A 26523-nucleotide genomic window follows, 5' to 3' on the forward strand; every position below is an offset into this window, starting at 1 on the left:
GTAAAAGCGTATTAACCAGTTATGCTATGGTTTTGTATGGTTTTGGTATAATATCATAACTGGTTAATGGAATTTTACATGCTAAAATAATTTTGGGCTTCCTGAGACGAAAATTAATTGTGACTTATTTTACTCATTTCTCAAAAACTACACAACTCATTTATACCCCTGGGTGAAGAGAAGCTATTGTAGTAAAGTATCTTGCTCAAGGACATAAGAGTCATGACCAGGATTCGAACCCACACCCCGGTGACTTAACCGCCAGAGCTTGAATTTGATGCTCTTAACCACTCAGCCATGAGACCCTCTTTCCAATTTCACTTGTTTCTGTTGCCTGTGATGCATTTTAACTTTGATATGTTTGACTTGCAGTGGAGGAGATAAAGATTGGCACGTCTTCTATCATTTTGTTGGCGCAATTCCTGGCTCAACAGATGTGGAGAAAATGCTAAAAAGATTGCTGAAGGAAATGAAAGTCTGCAAAGTTAGTTCAACAATTTCATGGCTCTGCTTACCTCTGAATTCTCATTTTGGGAAAGCTGCATTAAAGATTTTCCGAGTTTCGACACAACAACAAAACTTAGAAAATAAAGTTAGCTGTTGCAAACAACTTACCAACCAAATGGACCGATGGTATAAATACAAAAAATAGTTAATGGCCTGACGTTTCGACCCTAGCAGAGTCTATCTCGAAGGCTAAATGACAACACAACAAAACAGAACAACAAAACAACAAACATGTTTGTTGTTTGTCATTTAGCCTTCGAGAAAGACTCTGCTAGGGTCGAAACGTCAGGCGGTCTGCCACATTGTGGAGTCTGTTTGACTCCACAAATTAGACTGCTGTGTTACTTCACGACATATAAGTGTGGATTGTTATATTTTACTTTTTCAAATCATCTTTCTAACCATATGCATTTCATAACAAACAGTTAACAAATGCTTTTCATAGACCAACTCGCCTAATCCAAGGCAACGTGTCCCGTTAACAGTAAAACATCAGGCAGTCAAGCCAAAAGTTAACTAACGGTAACAATAGTTGAGCTGATTGGTTCGTGCCATTGAACAGTTTACATTACATTATGTTTATTTCTCTGTATGTGTTCTAGGATTCCAACATGCCCAAAGACTACGAGACTACAGCCCAGCTTGTGGGTAGTACTTTATCCAATCCCAATTCTACCCCAGTCATTATCTTCATCGATGCACTCAATCAGGTAAGTTGTATTCCAACTTTTCTTATCTAGTGTTTTACCCCTCAGTGGCCCACCAGGGCCCAGTTTCATAGAGCTGCTAAGCACACAAATTTACTTAGCATGAAATTTCATCCTTGATAAAAATGGGATTACCAACAAATTTTCCATTTGTTTAATGTTGCTTGTTACTGGTATTTAGCTGTTGTTTGCTTATCCTAAAAAATCACGTGGAAAATTGGTTGCTAATCCTGTTTTTATCAAGGGAGAAATTTCATGCTAAGCAAATTTTTTTGCTTAGCAGGTCTATGAAATTGGGCCCAGTTGCCAAGTGCTGGTAAAAACACCCAAGGACTAAGCCTTGGCGACTAGTGTCAAAGTCGCGACTAGTGATTGCTTGGTCAAGTCGAGACTACCGTTTTTCAGCCACTCGGTTAATCGTGCTGCCATGAATACTACAAAAATAGTTGAGACTACCTGCTTTGTTGTAGAACCAATTGTGTCGCTCATGACTATTCACTGCAACATAATTTACTTACAAAACACAATCAAACATCAGTGACAAAAACCTTTAATTTGTTCAGCATGAGTGTTAGTATATTGCACCTACGGCAAACAGAAAGATTAGTTGCGACTAGTGTCGGAAGTCACAACTATTTGAGGCGGGACTAGTTGAGCAGTAAATTTTACAAGTCGCACAGACTACCAAAGACCAGTCAAAATAGTCTCCAAGTAGCCCTGCGTGCTAAATCAGTGTATCAAAACATCCTTGTTAAATATGAAATGTGTGCATTTGTTTGTGTGGTTATCGTCAAATTTTCTTATGATGTTCTACCATCATCTTGTTCGGCAATGTACAAAGTTTTGAGAAAGTAGTTTAGGTCAAAGAATAGACTTTAAAGTGTAGATTTGTAATTACAATGTTCTCAACTTCGGCTCTTTTACATTCTATCTGCGAATCTACAACTTCTCATCCAGTCTCCTTAAAATAAATTGAATATCTTGGCTTTGGTACTGTAATACTCTGTAATGTTTTAGCTGAATGAGGAAAAGACAACATCCATCCTGAGCTGGCTCCCGAGGAAGTTGGCTCCCCAAGTTCGCTGCATCTTCTCTATGATCGACGAAACACCTCCACATCGGCTGTTGAAAGATCGCAATCTTAAACCAGAAGAGGAGATTGTCACTCCGCTGGACATGGACTCCAGAAAGGTTTGTTGCAGAGATTAATTTGTGTTTTACCCATAGAGTTATATATTAGAACTAGAGGACGCACTGGGGATGCTGCTTGCATAAACCCGACAGGACCTCAAGATGACAAGTGGCCATTCTGTACGCGCGGTGATTATGAAATACATGTTTGAGGTTTTTTTTATCTAACGCTCACACGATGATGTTTGTTCAACTTACAAAATGGCCGCACAAATACGTGCTGTGAGATGGCTGTTTTGTCAACTTAGAAAATGGCCGCCTGCGCGCATGCAGGGGCGCGTATATAGGCCAGTGCGCCCTCTAGTTCTTATATATAACTCTATGGTTTTACCACTCTTATCCACTCTGCCAGGCCACTCAACAGATAAATACTCCACCCTGGTACCTTCACTTCACTAGAAAAATTCTTTAATAGTCACTGGCACAAGCTAATTTACTTTTAAATTTATAAAAACAGAATTGTATTTCTGAATGTGTTTCTGTAAGTTGTACTGAATCTATTTTGAAAATTTCTCTGTATTTTAAACTCAATTCAGCCTTTGGCTGCAAAGTTTGAATGTTTTTAATAAATATTAATTTTGGTTTTTACCCATACACCGATGTGTGTTAACACTGTATACTCGGTACTTTCCCGAGTCTGAACAAAATATCACAGGCATGTTACTCGGGTGGGATTCGAACCCACGACCCTTGCAATTCTAGAGCAGTGTCTTACCAACTAGACTACCGAGGTTAGCTAGAGGCAGTTCATTTTTAATAAACCAGATTATAAAGGCTGGTACCAGCTGGGACCGGCTAGAACCAGTTGCTGGTGTCAAATCACAGAAAAGCTAAAGAACATCCACGAAGTCTGACTGTTTCTTTTCATTTCTTGAGACAAAGTTGTTTGCATGATAACTGTAGATATGGTTCCCACAGAGGTTTTTAGTGTACGAGTTCAAGTTTTGGTGGTTAAGTCATCGGGGTATGGGTTAGAGTCCAAGTCATCATGAAACTTGTGTCCTTGAGCAAGATGCTTTTATAATTGCGTCTCTTTGCTTCATACATACACACAACAGAGCATTTATAAAGCACCTTTTCGATAAGATCAAATGAGCAAACCAATGGAACTGCATGTACTACAACATAGTACATTTGATACCGTAAAAACAGAATCCTTTTTAGAGATTTCTTTTAAAAATTGGCAGAGTTACAATTTCTAATGGATACTGGGAGGTTTTTCCACATTTGAGGAGATGAGAGTCTTCTGATGGTCGAGTGTTCAGTTTGGCGTGAGGTGTCTTGCAAGGCAAGATGCTAAGTAGCCCGGTGATATTCTTAGGAGACACTTAAACACAGTACTAATAATGACTTCATTTATCCCAAGGAAATTGTTTGTGACGTTCTCGGTCGTTACAACAAGCGTCTGGATGAGGAGCAGATGGCAACCCTTCTGGGGAAGGAGTCCTCACAGAATCCTCTGTGGTTGGCCATTGCATGTGAGGAACTACGGGTCTATGGAGATTTCAGTACAATCAACAGCAAGATTACGGCACTTTCAGATGGACTATTGAAGTGAGTAAAGTTTCATCTGTGCCCTCTTTTGTCCTCTTGTGTGATTCTTTTTTTTTATTTTTTTATTTTATACATTTTACATAGTTGAAATCCACTCGATTTACATGTAATAGATGTTAACATATTATTACTATATTATTAATATTATGAAATGTTTGTATGCAGCTTACTAAGCCAGGTTCTCGGTCGCTTTGAGAAAGAGAACGGCGGCTACCTGGTCGTAGCAACCCTGTCTCTTCTGGAATGCTCATCCAACGGACTTCTAGAGACGGAGCTTCTCTCCATCCTAGGAGATGAAAGCAACATGGCCATCCTAAAAACCGGGTACGCTTCCTCCGAGAACAAGAAGACGACCAGAGGCGACCCCTTACCGGCGATCAAGTGGTCAATGGTGTACAGAGCGCTACGCCCGTTCCTCAGACCGTTTGGCGACAGCGGGGAAGGACGCTTGGATTTCTACCATCGGTCGCTCAGCAAATCCGTTCGACAAAAGTAAGATCGCTGTGTTCACTCGCTTATTTGAACCCTCCTACCACACTTTGCTCTCAGGGCCTCGCCGCACAAGGCAACTTTTGTAGGCAACTTGGAGGCAACCAACTGCAGTGCATGCTACAGGACCACTTTGGTAGTACATGAGTTATTTTTAGGAGATTGTCTTACGATCCACAAGGAAATTGATGGCGTTTAAATTGTGAATGGATGTTCTTCTTTGAGATTGCCTGGAACTGGTTGCCTGTAAGTTACCTCGTGTGAAATGGCCCTTAGTTCTGTAGAGTGCCCGGGATTGATCAAAAAAGAACATAGCACTATAATAGATGTTAAATCTGCATCGGGGATAAAGAATGTTAATTTTGGTTTTTACCCATACACCGATGTGTGTTAGCACTGTATACTCAGTACCTTCCCAAGTCCTGTGAGAGGATTCGAACATAGCACTAGTCGTAAAGCAGCTGTTGTATGACCTTTGACATCCTTGTAGAACCCCATCTCTCTCCTTGCTCAAATGTTCTACTAAAAATAATTACTAGGTTCTAATTTATGTAGCCCTTTATCACACCCTTAGGGGCGTATCAAGGCGCTTAGTCCTTTTTCCGTTTGTCTGTCCGTTTGTTAGCTTGGGGGATTCAAACCCACAACCTTGTTATTGCTGCTGAGAAGTTCCATCCTGTGAAACAAGCCGAAAATATTCTTAGGGATCCCGTTCTTTCCAGGTAGCTGCAGGGAAGGTGTGGAACGGTCTGCCACATTCCATCAGAGCCATCCAGACAATAAACACTTTCAAAACAATCCTGAAGACTCATCTTTTTTTATAGACACCAAGAGGGAATTTTTTAATTGAAGCAAGCGCCATGACCACGTTTGTGGATACCGGCGCTATAGATGATGTGACCTCTGACGTCACTCGGAAACCATAACATGATTCGCACGCATTCCGCCGGGCAAAACCTTTGTGTTTTGGCAGCCAGCTAGAAAGTGTATGCAATCTTACCATGACTACGTGTCTTTTTTGCCTGGCGAAACATGACTTATACAGTGTTTTGTCAACAGAGGGCGATTTGAATGTAAACATAGGTAACATCGTCTATAGAACACATCATTATAATTTTTATTTTTATTATCAATTGCAAGTCCTGCTGTCTAACCACTGGACCACGTTGACCGTTTGTTCTCTATTTATCCTCTTTTCTTCAGGTATTTTGGGCTGCAGCCTGGTCAGGAGAGCAGTTTAGACAATAAGATGGGGAAATGGTGGCATACAAGGCTAGCTGATTTCTTTGAAATGGAACAGAACATGGACCGGAAGGTTGAAGTAAGTCTTGGAAGTAATCTAAAGCTTCTTCTTTAGTAATAATAATAGAAATATAATAATGGCTTCTTATATACCGCAAGTTTTTGTCACGTAGTGACGCTCAAGGCGCTGAAACATTCCGGATTTTCCTGCAAGGTATTTCGGACTACATGTACGTTTAGAATTACGAGATCTACTCCTTTTACTTAGCACCATGTAATGGTTTACAAGGTGCAGTGGCGCAATCAAACCAGGAACACCTGGGCAAACCCCTTCTCTTTTTGATAAATGCACTGGTTTGTTACACAACACAGGACCTAGGGCTTTACGTCCTATCCAAAGGACGAAACTGATCAGAAACACCGCTCGGCCACTACCATCCACTTTACAATTAGTTTGATGTGTCAAGATCACTTAAAGACATTGGACACTATTGGTAATTGTCAAAGACCAGTCTTCTCCTTTGGTGAATCTCAACATATGCATAAAACAATAAACCTGTGAAAATTTGAGCTTAATTGGTCGTCAAAGTTGCGAGATAATAATGAAAGGAAAAATCCCCTTGTCTCACGAAGTTGTGTGCTTTCAGATGTTTGATTTTGAGACCTCAAAATCTTATTCTAAGGTCTTGAAATCAACTTGGTGGAAAATTACTTCTTTCTCGAAAACTACGTTACTTCAGAGGGAGCCCTTTCTCATAATGCTTTATACTATCAACGGCTCCCCATTACTTGTTACCAAGTAAGGTTTTTTGCTAATAATTATTTTTGAGTAATTAGCAATTGTGTCCACTGCCTTTAAACCTTACATGTGACGTCACATTGTGTTCTGTAACTTGCAGAAGTTTGACCCAATTGATTGATTTCTTGCTTGTTTGAACAGGAATACCTTTACCAGTTGGTTAAGATTGGTGATCAAGAGAAGCTAGCTAGGTGCCTAGGAGAGTGGCCTGTCCTAGATAGGCTCTTTGAAGCTGACTACAGCTCTCAGCTTCTAGCATACTGGAGAAAGGTAAATTACAGTTCTTATAAGACCCGGTTCTTATATTACTTGGTTCTTATAATACCCAGTTCTTATAACAACCGGTTCTTGTAATATTCGGTTTTATAATACTTGGTTCATATAGTACTCTGTTCTTATAATACTCAGTCTTATAATACTTGGTTCTTATAATACCCAGTTCTTATAATAACCGGTTCTTGTAATACTCGGTTTTATAATACTTGGTTCATATAGTACTAACCGGTTCTTATAATACTCGGTTTTATAATACTTGGTTCTGTAGTACTCTGTTATTATAGTAGGTTCTTTTAAGACTTGGTTTTTATAGCATTCTGCCCTTATGTTTATTGTCACTTGTCTCCAATTTGTTAGCTGGGATTGTACCTGTAGTTCATGGCATAGATTTAAAATAAAATAAAAACACATTCATTTTCAGAAGATTTGCTTTCAAGAGAATGGCTCCAAAAAAATCGTTTATTTCAGTAACATTTTTTTTCAATTTTATCTATTTTTTGTTATGATCAGTGTGAAGAATCTGATGGTAAATATACCAAGATGGAGCAATGCTACAAGGATTCCCTCAAGGAGCTTGAACAAAGACCTGGGATCTCGCAGGAAGAAGTGTCTATGAGATACGAGACAATAGCCAGGGTGTTGTGAGTATCAGTGTATGATTCTTTATTCGCATCTGATAACGCACTTATAGTAAAATACAAAAACATACATTAGGGTTAAAAATGGAAAACAGATGAAAATTTATAAAACAGCACCACCTTGAAGAGTACCAACAATTTTACGGGTGCACAGAACTTCCAGAAAGTCATTGCACTCTTTCTTGTTAAGTAACCCACCTATGGGCCTGTCCTGCCTACGAGCTTGTTCCTTAATATGCTCACAGTTCTGATAGAGTCTTCATTTGAAGACGTTAGGGAAAAAATCACAGCAGTTTAAGGGGGAGATATACGTTTGATAAGCACTCTTAAAATTAATGCCAATAACAACTTTGGGTTAGATGTCTAGTGCACTAATCATTAAGAGAAGGGGTTTGCCCCGGTGTGGTGGTTTCAACTTTCCGCTGTGTTCAGTTTTCCGAATGACCAAATACGGTAGCATTACGTCATGCGATGCCTGCGCACAGCAAGCGAAAGTAGTCCATTTTTAGTGCCGTATTGAGTCATCCATTACCCTCCGGTAGCTGTCATGGCGGCGTCCACGAGTCGAGTACAACTAGCGGCAAACGCGTGGATCGTATGAGTTGTTTTTTATGCAAGCAGAGTGTGACCTGCCTAAAGTTGTACCCATGAATACATGTAAAGATGGGGCAAGAGATTATGTGACTACACAGAAAAGAATCGTAATAATAAACAATTTGGGGGTCACTGCTGAGAGAACTACAGTACTCGCCAGGGTACTCGCGGCGGTATCTGACAGGTCACCCGGAAAACTGAACACGCCGGAAAGCTTAAACCATTCCAACAACGTGGTGAAATGTCCGGCTACGTCACCCGGAAAACTGAACACGGCGGAAGACTGAAACCGCCACACCGGTGTTCCAGGGGCGTATTGCACCAAGCGGTCTTAATCGGGTCTATGCGCTATGGCGGGCTAACTTGAGAGGCGCTCAGACAGTCTTTAATTATAGACCGGTTGCAATAGCGCGGTCTATAGATATAGCCAGTCTTAAATCTTAAGCCCACTCCGAGCTGGCTATAGGCGGTCTTTGTTTTTGTTTTTTTATTATGCGGGTGCTACATTTGTAAGTCCTAGTTGTAGATGGTTTGATGCAAAGAGCTCTACGATGATACCGTATTTTAGAAATAGATTACGTCCATTAGAGGCAATATAATGATGATACAGTGTACCGTAAATATATGTTCCCAAGAGTAAAAATATTACAACTCACAGATTTGATATCCGATGATTTTAAAACCAAAGCAAAAGGATGTCGTAACGCCAGTGTTGCAGATGTGCTAAGTGTTCTGGGACACTTGTTTGTATTGCATTTCTTTTCACCGACTTATCTAAGACCGGCTTATTGCAACAGGCTTAATGACTGACTAAGCTAAGACCGTCTAAGGCAGATAGTTGGCTATAACTGACTGGTCTAAGACCGCTGACTAAGACCGTTTTATTGCAATCCGCCCCTGGTGTGATTGTCTGCCTTACTGTAATTATTGTGCCACAGCACCATTTTTAACTATTACATGGTGCTATGTGTAAAAGAATATGTCTCATAAATCAACACATAGCTCCACATATCTTGTAGGAAAAAAAATCTGACAGTGCAGGGACCTCACGGTGATATGCTCTGTGACAAAAACCCCAGGCACATTACTTAGGTGGGATTCAAACCCACGACCTTTGCCATTGTAGGTCAGTGTCTTGCCAACTAGACCACCGAGATTGCCCGGTAGCTAGAGGCAGTTAGAATCCTATATTTTAGCAGCAGGTACCGCAATGATTTAATATATGGAAATCTGCAAATTTCCACCTAATATATAAGAACTGTTTGTTATCATTATTGATTGCAACTCTCCTTTGTGGATGATCTCCCCATAGTATTCAAGCTGGACTCTACAATGAATCAAAGGATCTTATTGATGTGGCAGTCACATTGGAACAAGAACATCTCGGTTCCAGACCAGAGAGGATGGTAGAACATTACGCTCTCCTGGCTGAACTTTGGGATGAGGTGAGTTAACTAAAACTTGGTTCGTGCATATTGAAAGGACCACGGAAGGAGTTTGAACTTCCGTACTTCAGAGGAAACATGATTGCCGCCGCTAATCCATTGCAGTTAAAGGCCCTTTTCGGCTTTGGAGTCGCCTTGAGGCTCCATTCTGTCGTCTGAAACCCTGGGCACGTATACGCAAGGCATGCGCAATTGTCAAAACAACCGCGGGGCCAAGCTAAGCCGTATCCAAAACCAAATCCAGTTGTTCGAAAAAAGGGCCATAGGCTATTGTTGTATTGTGACTGCTGACACAAACCTCCACTTTGCGGTCAGCCAATAATTGTCCATAGTGGAGCAGCATTGTATTGTGGTTAACCGGCGTGTGCAGAATCCCAAATCGGTAGTTCTGCTAAATGAAAGAGTCGCAGGAAAAAGAACATTACAGTCTTAAAATGTTTGGATTTGTGGTTTGGAACATGGTCAAAGAGACAAACTCACTCCCTGCCAAATGCACAACTCATTTGACCAAAAAAAAAATCAATGAAAATTGTACTTATGTTTTGCCACAACTACTCCGAATTTATGCATTTCTCTAGTGGGTCTGTTTATTGCACTAGACACCTTTGGTAATAATTGTCAAAGACCAGTATTCTCACTTGGCGTATCCCAACACATGCATAAAATAAAAAACCTGTGAAAATTTGGGCTCAATTGGTCGTCCAAGTTGCAAGATAATAATAAAGAAAAAACATCCCTGTTGCATTACTTTATGTGCTTTCAAATTTATAATAAAAGGCTTTAGCTGTAGTCTTTTATTATTTGAGTGAGAAATTACCTCTTTCTCAAAAAGTCCACTGTGTTTGGAAAAGAAATTACATGGAGATAACAGGTGTTGAAGTTTTAAGCAACTTGGTAATAATAATAATAATAATACCAAAACTTATATAGCGCCCTAACGTGCTCTAAGGCGCTGAACAATATTTATATAGCGCAATTTCCATATACATGTTCAAATGCACTTGGCACTTGACAGAGATGTTGTTAACAGAACAGGTGAGTTTTGAGCAGTGTTTTGTTCACATTGACAGATTGTTGATTACGGAGAGACATTGGTAGTTTATTCCACAGTTTGGGAGCGGCAGTAGTGAAGGCTCTATCACCAAGTGTGGGTAGCATCTTGGAAGATGGGTGGTTCAGCGTGATGCCTTGAGAGGAGCGATGGCTTGAGGGGAACATGGAAAAATAGACAAACTAAAAAATAAGAAAATACAAAATTATTACTACGGGAGTAAAACATTCTTCAAAACATTCAACCAGTTAGCTAACAAACTTAATAAATAGAAATCCAGAAGTATTAAAAATGCAATTGGTGACAGCTCTACCAGAAACTGTTTTAATTTTTTTGTGTTTTTTTTCCCTCCCGCAGTTATGCAAGCTTCACGATTTCATAAATCCAGACCAGTTGAATGAGTTGAGGCCAGCGATTGACTTTGGCTTAAAATCCATCAAGATCAGAGAGACATTGGACGGAGACGAGCATAAGGTAAAGAAGTCCTCGACAATCGAATGGTTTTTGTCAGATTTGAAACTTGAAGGAACACGTTGCTTTGGATCAGTCGAGGTGGTCTTTGAAAAGCGTTTGAAGCTGTTTGTTACGAAATGCAAATTGTTAGATAGATGATTTAATAGTAGAATATAATGATCCACACAAAAATGCCTCAAAATTGCCTGATATTCCTTGTATGTCATGAAGAAACACGATTGTCCATTTTGTGGAGCCAAAATTTTGACTCCATAAAATGACTGACCTGTGAAATCGAATTTGCAAGAGAATAATGAAAGAAAAAACACCCTTGTTGCATTACTTTGCATGCTTTCAGATGCATAATAAAAAGGCTTGCAACTGAAGTCTTTTATTATTTGAGTGAAAAATTACCTCTTTCTCAAAAATTATGTTACTTCAGAGGGAGCCGTTTCTCACAATGTTTTATACTTTCAAAAGCTCTCTATTGTTCGTTACCAAGTAAGTTTTTAAGCCAACTTTATTTTGAGTAACTACCAATAGTGTCCAGTGCCTTTAAAGATGGATCATTTCTGCTCTCCTACAGTACAAGATGGCAAACTCAGTAATGCGACTGTCTTTCAATTTGAATAACTGGGCGGAGTGTGGTGGAGATTCAAACCGCTCGGAACAAGAAGCTCAAGATGAGTCCTTCGTTCAAGCCGACGAGGCCATTCGGCTCTTCAAGGAGGTAGTTATAATGATAATAATAATAGTGGCTTCTTATATAGCAGTATAGCGCGAATATCCATCAAACAGTATTTCCTTCAGGTATGTGGGATTACGTTTTAATTATGAGATTTCTTTTTTTTTTTACATACATGTGGCACCATGTAATGGTTTACAAGGTGTTGTGGCGCAATATGCAGCCAATCAAACAGGGAACACCAGGGCGAACCCCTTCTCTTTTCGATAAGTGCACTGGGTTCTTGTACGTCGTTACACATCAGATGGGACCAACAGCTTTACGTCCCACCCGAAGGACGAAGCAATGGTCAAGTGTCTAGCTTAAGGACACAAGAGTCACGACTGGCACTCGAACACACTCTGCTGATCAGAAACACCAGAGTTTGAATTCAGTGCAAACTGCGCGACAAGGATAGTTACATATTGGGGCGTGGTGTGGCCGAGTGGATAAGAGCACCAGAATCAACCTCTGGGCCAAATTTCATAGAGCTGCTTAAGCAGACAATTTTGCTTAACAAGTTCTTGCTTAGCAGAATTGGGCAGGATACCAGTCAGAAATGGTACATGTGACATAGTATTTTGGCTGGTAAACTTACTCTGGTAAGCATTACTTGTGGTGCTTAGCTAGTTTTTGTGCTTAAGCATCCCTTTGAAATTGGGCCATGGGGCCAATTTCATAGAGCTGCTTAAGCAAAAAATTTGCTTAATTCATAAAGCTGCTTAAGCAAAAAATTTGCTTAAGCACGAAAATAGCTTGCTTATTTTACACATGTTACTGGCCAAAATGTCATGCCATACATTGCTTGCGACTGGTATTTAGCTATTGTTTCCTTAGCATAACAATTGAGTGGAGTCTTGGCCGGTACTGATTTTACTAAGCAAGGCTGTTTCTGCTTAAAAAGCAGCCCTATGAAATTGGGCCCTCGTGTTTGTTTGAAAGGGAACTCGGCAAACTCCCACAAGGGGATGTAAACACCAAGCTGGCAACAGCCAATCTCTCTCATACCAACGATAATCTAACATCTATGATTATGACTTGCGTAAATCAAGAAGTTTTTAAAAAGAAAATTAATTTAACTCTTACCCAGCGTATTGGGTTTGTTCCGCTTTTTTTGTAAATAAAATTAATACAAACAACACAAAAATTATGAATACGAGTATTTGTTGTTAAATCTGTTCTGCCATCTTGTCGCTACTATTATGAACGCGTTGTATCATGTCTTATGTTCGTCTGTCCTTTTGTCTGCTTATCTGTCTGTTTGTTTTGTTTCTTTGTCTGTCTGGCTGTTTTTTTTACAAGCTTCTGCTTGTCAAAACTGCCCCATACTCAATTTAGTTACATTTATGTTTACTGTTACTGAATGATATTTTGCTTTTTACTCCTTATGCATGTATTTATCAATAATTTTCATGGAAGTATGCAAATAAATGTGTTCTTGAATGGAATTGAATTATCTTGTTTCTTTTCTAAATAGATCGGTGACTTGGGCAAGGAAGCAGAAGCTAGTATGACTAAAGCGATCGTGTTTCCCAGGGGTGACGAAGAGCAGATACAGGTACCTTCTTCCAAACATTCTCGAACGGGATTCGCATCAACAAATTATTTTGATAACAATAATAACAATATCAATAATATAAAAAAATAATATTATAAGTTATCACACAAGCGTGAGTGGAATATGGAAAAGTATAGCACTTCTGCGCTCAGTTGGATATGGGACGCAGACGCGCTATATTTTTCCAGATTTCCACGAGCGCACGTGTGATAGCTTATTTATCTTTAAGCAAACTTGACACGTGAAATAGAACACACAAGACGCAGACACATAAGCCGTGCAATATATTTACCGATATATCACCGCTCCATGCAAATCTGATTGGAGGATTCGCGCATACTTGAAGATAACAACGTTTAAATTACACAATTTCAAAGAATTATCATTGCGCTTCATATATTATTACTTTCCGGTTCTGTATCTGTTCCCATTTTTTATATTTATTTTTATAAAGTTTTTCATAATTTGCCCTAGTTTATCACTAAAAATCTCTTAGCCCTTCGTTCATCTTCATAATCATCAGCTACATGTACTCGACGCCTTTTCTCTTCTTCCCTCGCTCAATTCCAGCTTTTCACAGTACCTGCACCACGACACGCTATGGCGATCGTACTTTCTCAGTCATAACTCCAACACTCTGGAACAAGCTACCCGCCCACATTCAAGCGGCACCTTCATTGGATACTTTCAAATCATTACATAAAATAGAATATGTTTTGTCAACCTAGTTCGGTTAAAGAAATATAGGTGTATTAGTGGCTCTGTAGATGCTGTAATATTAATATTAATTTCTATTAATTTTTGTTTTTTACCCATATAAAAATATTATTATTATTATTATTATTATTATTATTATTTTACAGTGGTATGAACTGGCAAGAGAACAGTGCCAGCAAGCCTACGGAGAGAACTGTAAACTAATGACTCGAATTATGAGCAATATTGGGATATATTATGAAGACAAACGTGATTATCAAACAGCTTACACCTACTTTGTCAAGTGGCACGAAGTATCTACAGAGGTAAGAGTGTTTTCATTAATTTTTTTTTTTTTTTTACCCATACTCCGATGTGTGTTAGCACTGTATACTCAGTACTTTCCCGAGTCCTGTGAAAATATATCACAGGCATGTTACTCGGGTGGGATTCGAACCCACGACCCTTGCAATTCTAGAGCAGTGTCTTACCAACTCGACTCTTGCAGTTTTGACTGTTTGAAAAGTAGTGTGTGTTCTCTATAGACTGTACATTGGACATCACGCTTTTTATGAGGCTCGTTTTGTTTGTTTTTGTTCCTGGGGGAAAGTTAACCCAGAGTTTAGTCCGGTTGGCTGCTCAACAAAAAGCTTAAGAGCAAGGCCTGCACCATATCTTTTAAAAGGACTCCAACTGTATCTTTCCTATACCTCCAGTCTATGAGACTCTATAGCAAGCTTCTTTTAAAGGCAGTGGACACTGTTGGTAATTACTCAAAATAATTATCAGCAAAAAACCTCACTTGGTAATGAGTAATGGGGAGAGGTTGACAGTATAAAACATTGTGAGAAACGGCTCCCTCTGAAGTTACATAGTTTTCGAGAAAGAAGTAATTTTCCACGAGTTTGATTTCAAGACCTCAAGTTTAGAAATTGAGTTCTCGAAATCAAGCATCTGAAAGCAAATAACTTTGTGTGGCAAGGGTGTTTTTTTCTTTCATAGTTCTAGCTTTGTTCAAAACTTCCCTCAAGCCTCACCTAATGAGAGTTGCATAACTTTCCTTTCTTATAATGTGTCGCTGCGCCATGAGCATCTTAAGATTGATGCAGGCGCACTGAATGACCATTATTATTAGTATTGTTATTATTATTATTAAGATGGCTGTGTGATTAAAGGAACACATTGCCTTGGATCGGTCGAGTTGGTCTATAAAAAGCGTTTGTAACCGTTTGTTATAAAATGCATATGGTTGGAGAGATGTTTTAAAAGTAGAATACAATGATCCATACAAGTTTGCCTCGAAATTGCGTGGTTTTCCTTTTACTGTGCGAACTAACACGGTCGACCATTTATGGGAGTAACAAATTTGACTCCCATAAATGGCCGATCGTGTTAGTCGATGAGGTAAAAGGAAAACCGTGCAATTTCGAGGCATGTTTGTGTGGATAATTGTATTCTACTTTTACAACATCTTCTACCCATATGCATTTTATAAAAAAAACGGTTACAAGCGCTTTTCAAAGACCAACTCGACCGATCCAAGGCAACGTGTTCCTTTAAGTCATTGCATGTGGTTCGAATTTTGGGCAAACATAAAAAGATCTGTCAAGTTGATCTCCAGTTCTGTATTATTAGCTTGTAAGCTTTTTAATAATTGTCTGATTATTTTGTTAGCGTTTGTGTACATCTTACGGTACGGGCGCTATCACATGGCAATTGTAATCCACTGTACTTTGCTTTGTTAATAAAACGTTGCTTGTAGCTCACACACACGAGTCAAACGTGTACTCCTAAACATAACATGGTGTCAGAAGTGGGGTCAATAAAGTACTATTATTATTATTATTATTATTTAATTTCCATGATATTCAGGTATTTGGTGAGCAGCATCCCAAGACCAAGTCTGCCTTTAGCTGCATCAATGAACCAAGATACCTACAGATTAAAGAAAGACTATCAAGACAAAGACAAGAACAGCGATGAATATCGGTTTACAGACTTTAATCAATTTTGTATAAGCCATAAACGGGTGTTTTCTTTTTAGCGTGAAAGTGCGCTGTTGGGTAAAAAAAGTCCCGGGGCTTCCCCGGGGCTGTTTTTCCTGGGGATGAGATTAAGGGCTAATGCCAGAGCTGTGATGTGGGAAAACCAATTGGAAAAAGGTTTCCAAACTTGCTGGGTGTCGAGCCTATAATCGTGACAGGTGCAATGGACGTATCAAACGATATCGCTTAAGTTTTTAAAAGACAGAGTTGAGTTGTGAAAATATTGTTAATAGAGATGAAGGGAAGGGTGAGATGCAATTATTAGAAGCACTGCAGGCCTGGAATTTCATCTTTGAGAGGGCGAGGCCAATTTTCAGTTTTTCAAACGGCACTTTGGCAAATTTTAAAGTTTATGGGAAACTTTTGAAAAGGGCAGTTCAATTTTCACAGGTTATTTTATGTATATATTTATATTCATATAGGATTAAAACAATCAAACCAAAGGTATACTTTCCTTGTAATGTCATACAAACCCCAAATCAATTTTTGTGATTCTAATTATTATAATAAAGTGCTTAAAAAGTGTGATTCTACGGTTAATGCAGAGGATTTCGAGGATTTTGTAAACAGAGAAGTTAACTTTTGTTTATGTTTTTTAATGATATGTATGTATATAGTTATAGCTGTGTACGTGTAAATGTTTAAAGGCGGGGTAGACATTTGGTAATTACTCCAAAAATAAATAAACATAAAAATCTACTTGGTAAAGAACACTGAAGAGCTGTTAATATTATAAAACTATCCCCCTGAAGTTATGTATATAGTTTTAGAGAAAGGGGTAAATTTTCACAAAGGATTTTTTTTTTCTGAGAAAGGCTTTTGACTCGGGCATCTGAAAGTACATCAGTCTATGCAACAAGGGTTGTTTTCTTTCATAATCTTCATGCAACCTTGGTGACCAGTTGAGGATTTGTTATTCTATGCATGTGTTGGGATACACAACGTGTGGACACTGGCTTTTGATAATTACCAAAGGTTTATTCTGCCTTTAGTCTGTGCCATAAGTGTACTTAAAAGTATATTTTTTAATAAAGTTGTCCAGTTACGCACAAGTATTTTAAGGTAAGCTTTCTACGACACCATTATCTTCAAACGGTGTAAGTTTAATGTAAATCTTTGGATTGCAAAAAAAGTACCCAAATTATTTAATAATAATACAAGAGTGGTTGTTTTTACTAGAGGAGGTTAAAGCAAGGCTGACACTGCAAAATTGAAGAGGTTTGACGACAGAGGTCTTTATTGATGTCACATGGATGTCACACTGTGGGGCAGTGGATACTATTGGTAATTTCTCAAAATAGTTATTATCATAAAACCTTTCTTGGTAACGAGTAATGGGGAGAGGTTGATAGCATCAAACATTGTGAGAAACGGCTCCCTCTGAAGTAACATAGTTTTTGGAAAGAAGTAATTTTCCACGAATTTGATTTGGCCACCTCCGAATTAGAATTTTAGGTCTCGAAATCAAGCATCTAAAAGCACACAACTTCGTGTAACAAGGGTGTATTTTCTTTCATTATGATCTCGCAACTTCGACGACCAATTGAGCCCAGATTTTTACAGGTATAATATGCATATGTTGAGGTACCCAATTGGAGAAGACTGGTCTTTGACAATTACAATTAGTGTCCAGTGTCTTTAAAGGCACTGTACACGTTTGGTAATTGTCAAAAACCAGTGTTCTCACTCGGTGTATCCCATCATAAGCATAAAATAACAAGCCTGTGAAAATTTGTGTGCTTTCAGATAGGAATAAAAGACTAGAAGTCTTTTAATATTTTAGTGGGAAATTACCTCTTTCTCAAAAACTTTGTTCCTTAAAAGGGAGTCGTTTCTAACACTGTTTTATACTATCATGCAAGAGCTCTCCAATGCTCGTTACAAAGTCAGTTTTTAAGTTCATATTAGTTTTGAGTAATTACCAAACGTGTACCTTCCCTTGGTGCATATCTGTCTGTCCATATGTTAGGAAATGTTGTCATTAATTAACTGCTTACAATTAAATAATTGTCTACCTAATATATCATACCTCATGCTTTTATTGCTTTAGCAATTTCGACAAAAAGAAAAGTACATATGAAATAAAGTTTTAAAAAAATGTGTTTATGGTTCACATCATAAGTTGGGTGTGAAAATACAAAATTACTCTTTACGGGACATTCCTCATTGATAGAGCGAGTCCACAAATGTGTATTATTGTTTTGAATGACAGCATTGAAATAAATGTGTACTGAATTGAAAGACTTGCTTTTTTTCCCCATTTTATATTTTCAAATGTTACAAAATGTGTCACGGGCACATGGTGTTCCTCAGAGTTTTAAATCTCGTTTTTACATAACTCAATGTTGTTGTTTTTTTTGTTTTTTTTCAACATTACTCAACTGTTGGCAGTTCTTTGTACATCACACGTGGACATTTCCAAAACTGTAGTAAGTGATCACACCGTATATGCATTAGTGGTTATTAAGGGAGCCCGACAGAAAAAAAATCAATGCTGCTGATGGGGCTACGGATGGGGAATGGATTGGACCATGGGGGAAAGAATTGGGCCGATTTATTGGGCTGGCTATAAAGTGCTTACATCTTCGACCATTCGAAGGGTGCACTCTACAAGGAAGAGGGTGAAGAAGAAAAATATTTTTATGGGTTGGCAATAATCAGAGATGGGAGAATTGTAGCCACAAGTTGACTTGTGCGTTGTAGCATGAATGAAGGATAGACTCCGTGGTATAGAGAAATACTGTAGCGGCGGTGCCGATCGACCGGTAGGGGGCGCCAGCACGACGCCCCTTCGGAGCTATATATATTGACTAGAGCGCTAACGTGCTCTGCGTTTTGAAGCCACCCTGGGCGCAGACATGTTTGATGTGTTGTGTGAATTCGGAATTTTAAGAGAACACGCATTGCCGCGATTATTTCACATTCTGCGTGTGCGTATACGTACGCAGCTGTCCACTCGCGTACGTCCGCGCTACGAAAACAGTAACTTCGACTTGGTTGCCGTACTAAAAAAAGGTAAACGCGCCTTTTAATCATGACGCACATGACGCTCGCAGTTTGTGCGCTTAATTATCAGCAGATTGTGCGTTCACATTTACTGCATTTTTTGCTTCGATGGCACATAACAAAGAACAGACGCACGATCATAATAGCCGTACAATTGACGTACAAAATTTAAAGCTATTGTAATGGTTTGTACATAAACATGGATGCGCCCACACGGCTTCAAACCTTAGTGCGTGTATAACGGGGTGTTAGCGCTCTTGTCAATAATATAGCTCTATGCGCCCAGCATGCAGACAAGCCGATCGTGTCTGCTCGCTGGAGAGGGCGCTCTCTGGCTTAGGTTTCTGCTTCGTGTAATTGTATGACCTCCAAAGAAACGGACAGAAAAGGCAGTTAACTGTACCTTCAATTGTGTCATTCAACTGTGTACAACGCAACCCACGGTCAATGCTACAATACAATAGTACTACAGCCATTGTCGCATTGTGATTTAAATCATGCAGTTTCTACTGGTGTAGAGTAGTTGGTACTGCTTTGTACTGTACGTATGTACATGTATGATGTAGGCACATCGTCAAACATCTTGCAAAAATGGACGTCGCAACCAGTTTCATTTATGCTGTAGCTGTGTTTGTTACATGCTTGTACAGTGTGTATGGGCAGTCGAAAGGTAATGTTCATTTCTATTCGTATGTTGTTGTCGTTGCGTGATTTATCCGGTGCAAGTTAGTAGCTCCATGGTATGATGGTATGATGGAAACCTGGAATAATGTACATGTCAACAAAGTCGATGCCTATCCGCATACAATTTCAAGCTTTTTTTCACAATGGTATTTACACTGGAGAACTCTGCTCTTCTATCGTCAAAGCACTTCAATAATTATTGTGCCAATATTGGCCCAAGCTTAGCCAGTAAAACCCTCCTTGCAACTCCAACTTCATGAGCTATCTCGGTAATCAAAATCCCCACTCAATTTTCCTTGCTCCGGTCACCATAGAGGATACTTCAAAACTATAAGGCTCCCCTGTGAGGAGCCTTATAGTTTATAGAAGTACATAAAGTAGGTTCGTGATGTTAACTTTGGCCAACAACAAAAAAGGTCAGGCTCAGATTCCATCAACGCCTTGTTATTAAAAGAGTCATTTCTGGCTGATATTGTCAACCCATTAAACTTTCATTATGAAATAGCTCAGGTTGACTCCTCCGTGGCACTGTGACTGACATCTTTTACCAGGGGTAATTGTGAACCAGCCTTTCTCTAGATCTCTTGGGTTGGAATATTTCCGGATGTTATGAAGATTGCTATCTCAGAAACATAAAAATTGAGATGTCGACCAGGTCTCAAATTATCAGCCCATTTCTGTCCTTACATGTTTTTCAAAAATTCTTAAGACTGGCGTACACTCGCATCTCTGGCTTTCTCCAGAAAAACATGATATTCAATCGAGCTTCCAGTTTGGTTTTCGGGCCAAACATTCTACTACCCACGCAGTCATCCACCTGATTGAGTTCAGAACACATTCTAGGGATTTTCCTCGATTTTTCGAAATCCTTCGATACTCTAGACCATAGCATTTGTGCTTCAAAAACTCAATCATTACGGTATTCGAGGAAGATCCCTAGAGTGGTTTACAAGCTATCTTTCCAACAGAAAGCAGTATATCACTGTGGGGGGACACTCATCCCCCACCCGGCTCAATTACATGTGGTGTACCACAAGGCTCTATTCTGGGTTTGCTAAATCCTCAGATGTCCTCTCCTTCATCCTATAGTTTGCTGCTTACTCTAACTTAGTTTGTATGTAAAACTATTTCTAGAAAAATTTGTGTCATCAATCGACTTAAGTTTTATCTCCCTCAGCATATTTAAATTACCTTACTGTACAAAACACTTGTCTTATCTCACTTTATGATATTTTAGCTTGGGATAATGCGTCTCATTCTGTGTTAAATAGACTGTTCCTTTTACAAAAGGGCCATTCGTCAGTTATTAGCAACTCTTCTTATCTTGCTCAAGTTCACACTGAACCCCTATTCACCCAGTACAGATATCTGAAATTGAATGACATTTGACATCTATTTGTTCTCATCTGGGTACATTCATGTGAGCCTATTGTCCGATCAAGGCCTATTGTCCGATCATAAGTTTACTGGTCCAAAGCTACAATCACTGGCCTAGGCTAGACCCAGTAACTAGGGCGCTGTACTGCCGTCGATTTCACAAAGAGTTAGGACTCGTCTTATCTTGAGTTAGGAGTAATTCGTCCCAACTTAGGATTAATCTCAAGGTCTGCATGCTACAGTCCTAAGTCCTAAGATTAGTCTTAAGTTATGGAAAGTTTTGTGAAATAGACGGCTGGCGTACTAGCGACCGACAATGACCGACAACATTTCTTTTAAAAAGGAGTACAGCACCCCAGTTAATACTGGGTCTAGGCCTCGGCCTCATGTTGAGCCCTGAAGGCTACATTATGACACCCCAGAATAAAAAGATAAAATTAAAAAGTTGCTAAATCAAACTCTCTGTACATTTTTCAGATAAAAGTAGAAGTACAATATTGTCTTTCTCCTCAGCTACACCGGCACCTTGTACGTCAGACACGTCATTTTATTCGGAGCGTACTTATCAATGCAATGATGGGAATGGATGCTACAGTGATTATGATAAGTGTAATTCCAATGCTCAATGTGTAGACAAATCAGATGATATGAACTGTGGTAAGTAGGCCCTATCGCCTAATATTGCTGGACAATGAATCGTGTCTTTGTTTGTTTGTTTGTTTGGGTTTTTTTTTTCAAACGCACAGTGACTTCGTGAGCGATTTCCCTTGTATAAGCATAGCAGAGCAAAATGCTGTAAATGTAGGCCCATCAGTTGTGGGACACAATACTAGGCCACTGTTTGGTTTGGGTGAATTTCTCTGTATATACACCCATATCAAAACAGTGCTTTCCTATAGTGTTCATCATATCTCAAAAGGCTAGTGGAAATTTCAGTGTCACTTCCCCCCTACCCATCAGTTACGATCTTGTAAACTATATAACTACTGTTGGTATTACTAAAACTGTTTTTATTCCTTTGATTTTGATTGATTATTACATGTAGATTAATGTAGTGATTCCACTCCAGCTTAAAAACTATAGCTAAAGGAAATTAACTTGTCACTTTTCCACCACCCATCAGTAACGATCTTGAAAATTATAACTAGGTTATGAACCAAACTTTAATTTTATTCCCTTGTTTATGATTGAGGATTTTAGATTAATGTAGTGATTCCAGCTTTAAAAACTAGCTTATGGAAATTTACATGTCACTTTTTCCACTACCCATCAGTATCGATCTTGTAAACTATAACGACTGTAGGTATTGAACCAAACTTTGTTTTTATGCCCTTGTTTATGATTGGTTATTTAGATTATTGTAGTGATTCCAGCTTTAAAAACTAGCTTATGGAAATTTACATGTCACTTTTTCCACTACCCATCAGTATCGATCTTGTAAACTATAACGACTGTAGGTATTGAACCAAACTTTGTTTTTATGCCCTTGTTTATGATTGGTTATTTAGATTATTGTAGTGATTCCAGCTTTAAAAACTAGCAAATGGAAATTTACATGTCACTTTTTCCACCACCCATCAGTAACGATCTTGAAAATTATAACTAGGTAATGAACCAAACTTTAATTTTATTCCCTTGTTTATGATGGATTATTTATATTATTGTAGTGATTCCAGCTTTAAAAACTAGCTAATGGCAATTAACATGTCACTTCTTCCACCACCCATCGGTAACGATCTTGAAAACTATAACTACTGTGTAGGTATTGAACTAAACTTGGTTTTTATTCCCTTCTTTATGGTTGATTATCAGATTACTGTAAGGATTACAGCGCTTTCTTCTGTGTTCAATCTCGTCAATGTTTGAGTTCGTATAATGTATGTGACGGCGTGCCTGATTGCCTCTATGGTGAAGACGAAGATCTCCCTGAATGTTGTATGTATTCAATCAGTGTATCTATTTTCGAAAACATATCTCTTTCGGGTAGTGCTGGTTCTATAAGGAGAACCGGTGATGGCCCGTGAGAAGAACTAGGTGGTGGTTCTAAGAAGAAACGGTGATGGCTCTTCGAAGAGCTGGTGTTGGTTCTGAGAAGAACTGGTGCTGATCTGAGAAGAGCCAGTGGTCTGAGAAGAACCAGCGGTGGTTCTGAGAAGAGCCAGTGCTGGTTCTGGGAAGAGCCGATGGTGGTTCTCAGAAGAGCCGTTGGTGGTTCTGTGAAGAATCAAATGCGGTTCTGAGAAAAGCAGGTAGTACATGTAGTTCTGAGAATGGTGGATTTGAGAAGAGCCAGTGGTGTTTCTGGGAAGAACTGGTGTTGGTCCTGAGAAGAAAAAGGTTTTCTTTCACAGAACTACTACTACCTCGAAAGGGATTTATGCACGTGGTGTCATGGTGAAAGCTCTCACTTGATTGAATTCCCACCGTGCAAAGTGTCAACCTTATAGTTAAATCTAAACATTAGGTCTTCAATTTGTGCAAACTTTACCTCGATAAGACCAAAGCTTTCAATATTTAAAAAGATGTTATTGCAGATTTGTTTGTAGTGTGTAATCGTCATATTAAAACAATTTTGTTTTAAGACCTCAAAACAGTTTATTGTGTTACCAGTATTATTTTTTTTCTGATACACATAATTGGCAATAATGTAAGATGTTTACAGTGAAGTTACAGGCAGTGGACACTATTGGTGATTACTCAAAATAATTATTAGCTTAAAATCTTTCTTGGTGACGAGTAATGGGGAGAGGTTGGTAGTATGAAACATTGTGAGAAGTGGCTCCTTCTGAAGTGACGTAGTTTTCGAGAAAGAAGTAGGTTTCCATGAATATGATTTCGAGACCTCAAAATTCTAAATCTGAGGTCTCGAAATCAAATTCTTGGAAAATTACTTCTTTCTCAAAAACTATGTCACTTCAGAGGGAGCCGTTTCTCACAATGTTTTATACCATCAACCTCTCCCCATTACTTGTTACAAAGTAAGGTTTTATGCTAATAATTATTTTGAGTAATTACCAATAGTGTCCACTGCCTTTAACATAGCACCATGTAATGGTTTACAAGGCGCTGACCAGGAACACTAGTGCAAACCCCCTCTCTTCTCGATATGTGCACAGCTAGCTGTCGATTTCACCAAACTCTTCCTGACTTAGGATTAATCTTAGGACTTGGGACGAGTTCAGTTTCGTATCCAAAGACGTTATGATGCATTGAACCCATCCTAAGTTAGGACGGGTTACTCATCCTATTACAAGATAGGATTAATCCTGCTAGCGTTTCGTGAATTCGGCGGCTGTTTTTTTTTTTACACGGGACCAACAGCTTTATTACGAACCATCCAAATAGGACGGTCATCTGTTAGTAGTTGTAATCTTTTAGATATTTTCCTTCTGAAAAAAAGTTTGTTAAACCAAAAGTTGTTTTTGTTTCCTCCAGCCCCCTCTATCTGGATGTATATGAGTGGAGGTCAGCTGGCAGGCCTTCTCATCGGTTTCATCATCTTTATTGTCATTGTCGTCGTCATCGTCGTTGCAGTTAACCAGAATTGCAAGAAACAACCAGTCATGCAACTATCCAACACAATTTAGGTTCACACACGTCAACGCACGCATAATAAAACACAATATTGTACAGTTAGGCCTGCATGGGGTCAATTTCACAAAGAGTAAGGACTTTGGTCTTAACTTAGGACTGTACTAGTCCTAAACTCAAAATAAGACTTGTCTCAACTATTTGCTTAAATTGTCATGATATTGGCTTCTGTGTACGAAGTGACTTGGGTACATAGTGACTTTGGTACGAAGTCACCTGGGTACAAAGTTACCTGGGTACAAAATTACCTGGGTACAAAGTGACCTTGGCACGAAGTGACCTGGGTACGTAGTGACTTGGGTACGAAGTGACCCGGGTACAAAGTTACCTGGGTACAAAGTGACCTTGGCACGAAGTGACCTGGGTACGTAGTGACTTGGGTACGAAGTGACCCGGGTACAAAGTTACCTGGGTACAAAGTGACCTTGGCACGAAGTGACCTGGGCACGAAGTGACCTTGGCACGAAGTGACCTGGGTGCGAAATGATCTGGGTTTGATTTCACAAAGATAGTCCTCAGTTAAGACTAGTCGTAGGACTCATTTTGAGTTATTAAAGACTTACGCTAGTCCTAAATACTCTAGATACGACTAGTCTTAACTTTTTGTGAAATCTACCCCAGGGTACTAAGAGTGACTATGGTTCGAAGTCACCGACATTCGATTGTGTCAATGCGTTGGTTAATTATAAGACATGTACTGAGAAGTGTTTGAGTGTTAGACTCATTTTTCAGCACCTTGTAGAGTTTACAAGATGGAGCGGTATCTACTAGTGGTAACCTTGGCATGGACGCAGAGGCAACCATTGTCATCTTTAATATGTATATTGAAATTTATTAAGTAAATAAAGATGAAATCCTACTTTACTATAACAATTTATCAAACTAATATATATCTTTTTATATTTTTATATTCTGTAAAATAGTAGAAATCTTTGCCTGATCCCTTGTATGTTGGCTCTTGGAAGAGTCGGGGTGGTTCTTAGAAGTGCCGGTGGTGGTTCTTGGAAGATCAGGTGGAGGTCTTGAGAAACTAACTGAATAAATATTGCTCAAAGGATGAAATCAGCCCATTTGTAAAACCGCCATCTTAAAAAAAGTACCACAATGCATTTGGAAAACCGAGCATGGACCGTTTTATTGCATTGCATTGTCACAACCCGAGCTTTTGCCAACCAAGTTTTCATTATATTCACAGTTTGAAACATTTTCAGTACACCGATGTTAGCACTGTATACTCAGTACTTTCCCGCGTTCTGTGAACAAAATCACAGGCATATTACTCGGGTATAGGATTCGAGTCCACGACCTTTGCAGTTCTAGGGCAGTGCCTTTATCCCCGATGCAAATATAACATATATTTTTAGTACAGCTGTTGCCTTTCGTCCATACTTCACAATGTTAACCTTTCTCGAAAGGTGGTTACTAATGGTGGCTTCTTCAATTAACCATTTTTACTATAAGGTTCCCCTGTAATGTTGTATATTAAACTTATCGTAGTGCATCCAGAGAGCATTTTCACACTACTGAGAAATGTTGTTAATTTGCCTGTAGAATTATGGTGGAAGGGATTTATCGGTGTCGAAGAAAGGGACTATTCAGTGTACAAGTTTGGTAACTTCATTTTAATGTGTTTTTTGCAGCAATATTTTTTGTGTGAGATTAAAATTGCTTGTTTGTTAAAATCGTATTTCACTTGGTGTTTTGTGTATTCAGAATAATTGATTGTTTATCCATGTTTAACGTTTGCCTTGTGTGTACTTATAAAACAATGGTGTGCTGATAAGCAGCTACTTGGGTAGACTTGTGGACAAGTCGTTACGGTCTGCCGTGATGAGATAGTTGAGTTGTGGCGGTGCTCTCGCGAGATCACTGCTCTCGCGCGAACTGCTGGTTGCC

General features: G+C 39.1%; 2 protein-coding genes across 5 annotated transcripts in view; both read left to right on the plus strand.

Moving 5' to 3' along the window:
* The window catches only part of LOC117296999 (telomerase protein component 1-like), a 31341-nt gene extending 14319 nt beyond the window's left edge, over positions 1 to 17022 (plus strand). For all 4 annotated transcript variants that reach the window (XM_033780111.1, XM_033780110.1, XM_033780113.1 and 1 more), the window contains 14 exons: positions 373 to 484; positions 1110 to 1217; positions 2232 to 2405; positions 3772 to 3959; positions 4125 to 4451; positions 5652 to 5769; positions 6631 to 6759; positions 7276 to 7406; positions 9310 to 9442; positions 10851 to 10967; positions 11533 to 11676; positions 13148 to 13228; positions 14092 to 14250; positions 15797 to 17022. In XM_033780111.1, the coding sequence (XP_033636002.1) occupies positions 373 to 484; positions 1110 to 1217; positions 2232 to 2405; positions 3772 to 3959; positions 4125 to 4451; positions 5652 to 5769; positions 6631 to 6759; positions 7276 to 7406; positions 9310 to 9442; positions 10851 to 10967; positions 11533 to 11676; positions 13148 to 13228; positions 14092 to 14250; positions 15797 to 15907 (2032 nt within the window). In that variant the 3' untranslated portion in view covers positions 15908 to 17022. The remainder of the gene's footprint in view (positions 1 to 372; positions 485 to 1109; positions 1218 to 2231; positions 2406 to 3771; positions 3960 to 4124; positions 4452 to 5651; positions 5770 to 6630; positions 6760 to 7275; positions 7407 to 9309; positions 9443 to 10850; positions 10968 to 11532; positions 11677 to 13147; positions 13229 to 14091; positions 14251 to 15796) is intronic.
* Positions 17023 to 19307: 2285 nt separating this feature from the next.
* On the plus strand, positions 19308 to 26314 carry LOC117297000 (low-density lipoprotein receptor-related protein 10-like). Its single transcript, XM_033780114.1, has 4 exons — positions 19308 to 19645; positions 21550 to 21693; positions 22849 to 22971; positions 24472 to 26314. Exons 1-4 carry the CDS (start codon positions 19567 to 19569, stop codon positions 24621 to 24623), a joined length of 498 nt encoding a protein of 165 aa, XP_033636005.1. The 5' UTR covers positions 19308 to 19566; the 3' UTR covers positions 24624 to 26314.
* Positions 26315 to 26523: the final 209 nt, after the last annotated feature.

Source organism: Asterias rubens, chromosome 11, assembly GCF_902459465.1.
Source record: "Asterias rubens chromosome 11, eAstRub1.3, whole genome shotgun sequence".
Taxonomy (NCBI): Eukaryota; Metazoa; Echinodermata; class Asteroidea; order Forcipulatida; family Asteriidae; genus Asterias; species Asterias rubens.

Excerpts from the sequence above, each read along its gene's own strand:
- LOC117297000 (XM_033780114.1), top strand. The coding sequence starts at position 19,567 with ATGGACGTCGCAACCAGTTTCATTTATGCTGTAGCTGTGTTTGTTACA. Across the intron at positions 19,646-21,549 it reads TGTGTATGGGCAGTCGAAAG|CTACACCGGCACCTTGTACG; the intron begins GTAATGTTCATT and ends CTTTCTCCTCAG. Across the intron at positions 21,694-22,848 it reads ATCAGATGATATGAACTGTG|ATTACTGTAAGGATTACAGC; the intron begins GTAAGTAGGCCC and ends GTTGATTATCAG.